The sequence below is a fragment of the Pundamilia nyererei genome, unplaced genomic scaffold, assembly GCF_000239375.1.
Source record: "Pundamilia nyererei isolate P.nyererei 1_Seehausen unplaced genomic scaffold, PunNye1.0 scaffold00050, whole genome shotgun sequence".
NCBI classification, from domain to species: domain Eukaryota; kingdom Metazoa; phylum Chordata; class Actinopteri; order Cichliformes; family Cichlidae; genus Pundamilia; species Pundamilia nyererei.
In genome coordinates this window covers 1,458,232-1,463,162 of record NW_005187451.1, presented here as the reverse complement: position 1 = coordinate 1,463,162, position 4,931 = coordinate 1,458,232, and the positions used below count along the sequence as shown (strand labels likewise).

At 44.6% G+C, this 4,931-nt stretch overlaps 1 protein-coding gene across 1 annotated transcript; it reads left to right on the top strand.

The window, feature by feature from the left end:
- Nucleotides 1-325: 325 nt before the first annotated feature.
- Nucleotides 326-4,622, top strand: arpc5b (actin related protein 2/3 complex, subunit 5B). The gene is made up of 4 exons (XM_005733125.1): nucleotides 326-639; nucleotides 1,682-1,754; nucleotides 2,048-2,224; nucleotides 2,724-4,622. Exons 1-4 carry the CDS (start codon nucleotides 500-502, stop codon nucleotides 2,784-2,786), a joined length of 453 nt encoding a protein of 150 aa, XP_005733182.1. The 5' UTR covers nucleotides 326-499; the 3' UTR covers nucleotides 2,787-4,622.
- The last annotated feature ends 309 nt before the right edge of the window (nucleotides 4,623-4,931 follow it).

Below are 4,931 nucleotides of genomic sequence, written 5' to 3'. Positions count from 1 at the left end.
TCCTGCTTTGTGAATTCTTTTATCCTCTCCATGCACCTTGGAAGCAGGTGAAGTTGTGCCAGAAAATTCTTTTTGCTGACTTAGAAATTATGACTATTCCACTGCTCAAAATAAAATAAATAAAATAAATAGCTGCAGAATTTCATTTTATTTTGCAATGTCATAGTACACTGTGACAAAAAGTGATGCAAATTAATTAAATACTAAAGTTGAAAATCTTAACATAGCCTGCTTAGTTTTGTTGACCGCGGAACTATTTCTTTGGTTTGAGCTCCCTCTGGCGGTGAGAACAGAAACTGCAGCCACGGGGCGGCATTGAGTCAGCGGAAGTCAAAGTAACGGCGAGGGAGGAAAGAAGGGGGAGGCCCGGAAGTCGCCTGTCTGCCAGTGACAGCCCACATCAGAAAAAAGCACTGCAGAAATAATTTTTTTAAAAAGGATTTGCGCGCGAACGCTTCTGCTTTTCGGTTTAATATAAATCACCCGAATCGCCGCAGACATGTCGAAGAATACCGTGTCCGCCCGCTTCAGGCGAGTGGACGTGGACGAATACGACGAGAACAAGTTTGTGGACGAGGAGGACGGAGGAGAAAATCAGATGGGTCCTGACGAGGCAGAGGTGGACTCGCTCATCAGACAATATCCTTTACGAGATTAGCTAGCCCGCCCGTTAGCCTACACGGCGTGCTGAATGAAAGTGCCGCGGTGGCCTGTGCAGCGTGCCCGTAAGGCTCAGATTTATCCGCACACTTCACTTAGCTTTCGGGGATGCTAGCTGCATGGATGGGCGTTTAGCTAGCAGGCCAGTCACTGCCCCGACTTGCCTGACAGTCACATTCCAGGGATTGCGCTCCAAGATTGAACAAGCGGGCGTGCATCACTTTTACTGAGTTCACCCTCCTGCCCAGGTCTGCTTTCTCCCTGATGCTGCAAGTGCATTTTAGGGTGTGGTGAACCCGGCATCTCGCAGAGGGTCAAAAGAGCTTTGTAGGCCATATAGGGCTCGAAGGCGCTCCACTTCCCCATTGAGCAACTCCTCCCAGCGCGTGTTACAACAGAGAAAACTCAAAACATCAAAGCAAAACCCAGTCAAGCAATCTTGAGCAATCGCTGTATGACAGAGATTTGCTGGTACGGTAGCTCCTTATTTGGTCACGCGAGAAATCTCCCCGTCTGTGTCTGTAGGGATCAATATCCACATTCAAGTAAATGACTGGAACCTGAACAGCGTCACTGTAAGCACTCAGGCTTCAGTCACTTATTCGTACAAGTGCTGTTTCCCCTGTGCCTGAGCAGTTTTGCTACCATGGACTGCAATAAGGTCGAGCGTCTTTATGAAGCATACTTACGGCTGATTAGTGTAGAAAACCACCAATCAGGAGACTGAGCAATGCTGCAAACAGAATTATTTGGGGGGAAATGGAGCTGTGGAAGGTGTTTAATACATTTTTGATGATTAACAGCTGCGGGGCATGAATGCATTTGTATTATTCAGGCAGTGACCTGCTCATAAAGCTGATTTAACTGAAAGACTTTGTGCTTTTAAAATTGGACTGCACTGATTGTGCAGCTTGTTGTTCTTTATGAGAGACGAAGGCAAAGGCTAGTTTCTAATTTTCTTTACATCCGTTGTGATGGAGGGTGAGTCTTTGCTGCGCTGCTTCCTTAACCTTTCCTGCACAGGAAATCTCACGGAGGCTTTACATGCAGTACTGAAGAACCCACCAATCAACACAAAGAACCAGAACGTCAAGGTGAGCTCGGTTTTCCTCGTCAGTAAAGCTTCAAGCGCCAGCACATTTTAATGCATCACTTTGAGAAACTTCAGATTCTTGATTTGTAGTATAGCAGTGATATTTGGTTCTTAAGCTCTCCAAACTTAAACAATACAGCAGAAAGAAGCAGATCTTCAGCACCTTATAGCTGAGGTCCTTTCAGGGTGTGTGCAGCTCAAGGTCCAGTGGTCGATGATTTCACAGCCAGGTATACGAACTGACTGGATTGTGTAGCGACTCTGGCCTTCAGGCGTCTGCTCTCTCCTGGCCAGGACCGTGCGGAGGGTCTGGTGCTGAAGGTGCTCAGCTCCTTCAAGAGCGGTGACATCGAGAAAGGCGTGCAGTCTCTCGACAAAAACGGCGTGGACCTGCTGATGAAATACATCTACAAAGGCTTCGAGAGGCCGTCAGAGAACAGCAGCGCGGTCCTGCTGCAGTGGCACGAAAAGGTAAATATTCCCACCTCACTGTGGGATCTCCAGCGTCTTCTTGAGCCAAAACAATAGACAAGTTCAACTTTTCCACTTTGAAAACACCCAAAGGGTCAGATAACTGTGTTTCTCAGCTTCTAAATCAAACAGTTGTAGACGTTGTGCTTTAAACTTCATGTTCTTAATCTTCTTGGGTTAAAAACATACAGATTGGGTCATTATTCTGTCTGATACAGCAGGTTCATGTGCACGTAAATTAGGGGTTAATAAATGGTCCAAGCCGTCCAAGTCATTGTCACACATGCGCTACAGCCTGGACGTGGTGGCAATAATGTTTATATCGCACGTTGCGTTACATTGAAACTCAGTGTTCAGAAGACAAACTTGCAGAGGTTTGCAATGCAGTGAAAGCAGCACAGAACTATCGAACAAATCGACAGCACTTAAGTGTAAGAAAACGATTTTAGTTGGTTTATTATGATCATCAAAAACAGTTTTTCTCTTTCTGTGTTCTCAGGCTCTGGCAGCTGGAGGAGTGGGGAGCATCGTCAGGGTACTGACGGCGAGGAAGACGGTGTAGAAGACGAGCAGCTCACTCCACATCCCTGACAGAGAGAGGGGGCGGTGCTCTGTTTATGTAACAGATGGCACAGGGACTAACAGGAAAACCCGATTTTTAACCCAATGAGATGTTTTCAAGCCAAGACTTTATTTCCTTTTTTTTTTAAGTACAGTCTGGCTGGTATTAAGTTAAAAATGGGTTTTCCTGTGGAGTCCCTGCACGGTCATAGCTTAAATCGTACTCCTCACAGGGTGCTACAGATCATTTTGTACCCGTGTGTCTGTGCTGATTCCCCGACCTGTTAACCTTTATGTCGAGGTCATTCCTGTGCACTGTGCCCCCAGCGGTTCCCAACTTACAGAGGTAAATGTTAGTAAAACTGCTCATGATTGAATTGCATAAAGCAGGGCTGTTGGTCAAAACCAGTAGAAACCAGAGCGCTCCCTGCTGGTCAGAAAGGTCGGGTGGCACCGCTGCGCGCACACGTTCATAGGAACAAACATGTTTTTCCATCGTCCACCGAATGTTTCAGGGATTTTATCTGTGAGGAAACTCTGAGTGTTTGGTTTCCATCGTCAGAGACTTCCAGATGGAATAAAAGCCGGGCTCCGCCCCTCTCGCTGTAACACTTGAGCAGCGAGAGCTGCTTGAAAAGCACAGTCACGCACAGAGGGTGGTGGATTTGCACTGGAGGAGGGGCCGGGGGGATTCATCCATCTATCCCCTCGTGCTGCCCCAGTTAAGGGTTATACTACCCACGATGCATCTCCATCGCCACTCTATTAATCCCACTTTGCTTGTGACCCCTCTGCTACTGAACAGGGCATTGATGCGGCTCTGCTGGTACTGTTCATCGCAGCGTCTCTGGAAAACGCGCCACCCAGCGAACGTGCGCTCACACGGTTTTGATTTGTTTAAAAAACTTTTTCACTATTTAACAGAAAAACATTAATCTAGGATCAAACATCTGCTTTGTTTTCTTATTGTTTTGAGTGACGTTATTTTCGCCTTCACTCGCTCAGTTAAAAACACCGTTCGCAGGCCTGACACGCCGTTCGGTACGATGATGCGTTTTCTTCTTCTTTTTTGTGAACTGACGGGGAATTAATAGTTTAAAGAATAGATGATGTATTTTCAGTATTCACTTTAGCATTTCATACCTGACATTTGTTTTTCCAAGGTTTCAGGAATTTTGTCTGTGAGGAAACTGTTTGGTTTCCATCATCAGACTCCCTGATGGGATAAAAGCCGGGCTCCGCCCCTCTTGTTGTTTTTTTTCTATTTATCCTGAGAGTTGGTCTAATAATAATAAGACTTTTCCAACACATTTTACATAATTTTCGTCCGCCTTATTTGGTAGATGACATGTTGCCAAATGTTTTATTTTCGCTTTCATGGAATAACGTTGCTTACATCTGGGATTTAGTTCGGAGCTCGTGTGTTTAGAGAGTAAGTGGTGGATTTTATTACATTTTATTTTGAAACCATGCAGTATATATGAGCATGAAAGAAACGCGTGTTGCGTGAGCTTTGCTCCGAGTGCAGACGTGATGATAGCTCCAGCGTTCGGTTCCTTTCTGCTCGTTTTCAAACACAGAGTTAAAGTTACTCATAGATTTTTATTTATTTGTTCATTTTTTTTAAATATAAAACACAAGTCACTACAGTTGTGTTTTTTTTCATCACCGGTTGATATTTAGACATGAGTTGTCATGTTTGAATACTGTCATCAGTGACGATGCATCCGGACATCAGACACCTTCTCTAATGCAGTAAAGACTAGATTTATGAGCTTCGTGTATTTCTAGTCGGCGATGCTCTTCTGGGTGAGAAGATGATGGAGCGCACCAAACTGATGTACAAACTGCCTTATTCCAATGTTCCTTTTTTATGTTTGTGCTTTTGGAAGAAAAACAACAATAAATTAAAATGTGTGAATGCTGAGTCTTAGCTTTGTCGTGATTATTTTGGATTGTGTCACAACTAAGCACCAAAAGTTCAATTTTTGAGTCAAAGATAAAGACAACGGTTGAACCGTACAGGTACAGAAGTGAGCGCACAACGTCTGAGAGACACTTTGGAGTGACTGTACAACATGATAATGATGCTTTACAGCAGAATATAAACTTTATCACATTGTAACAGCCCAGAGTCAACAATTTA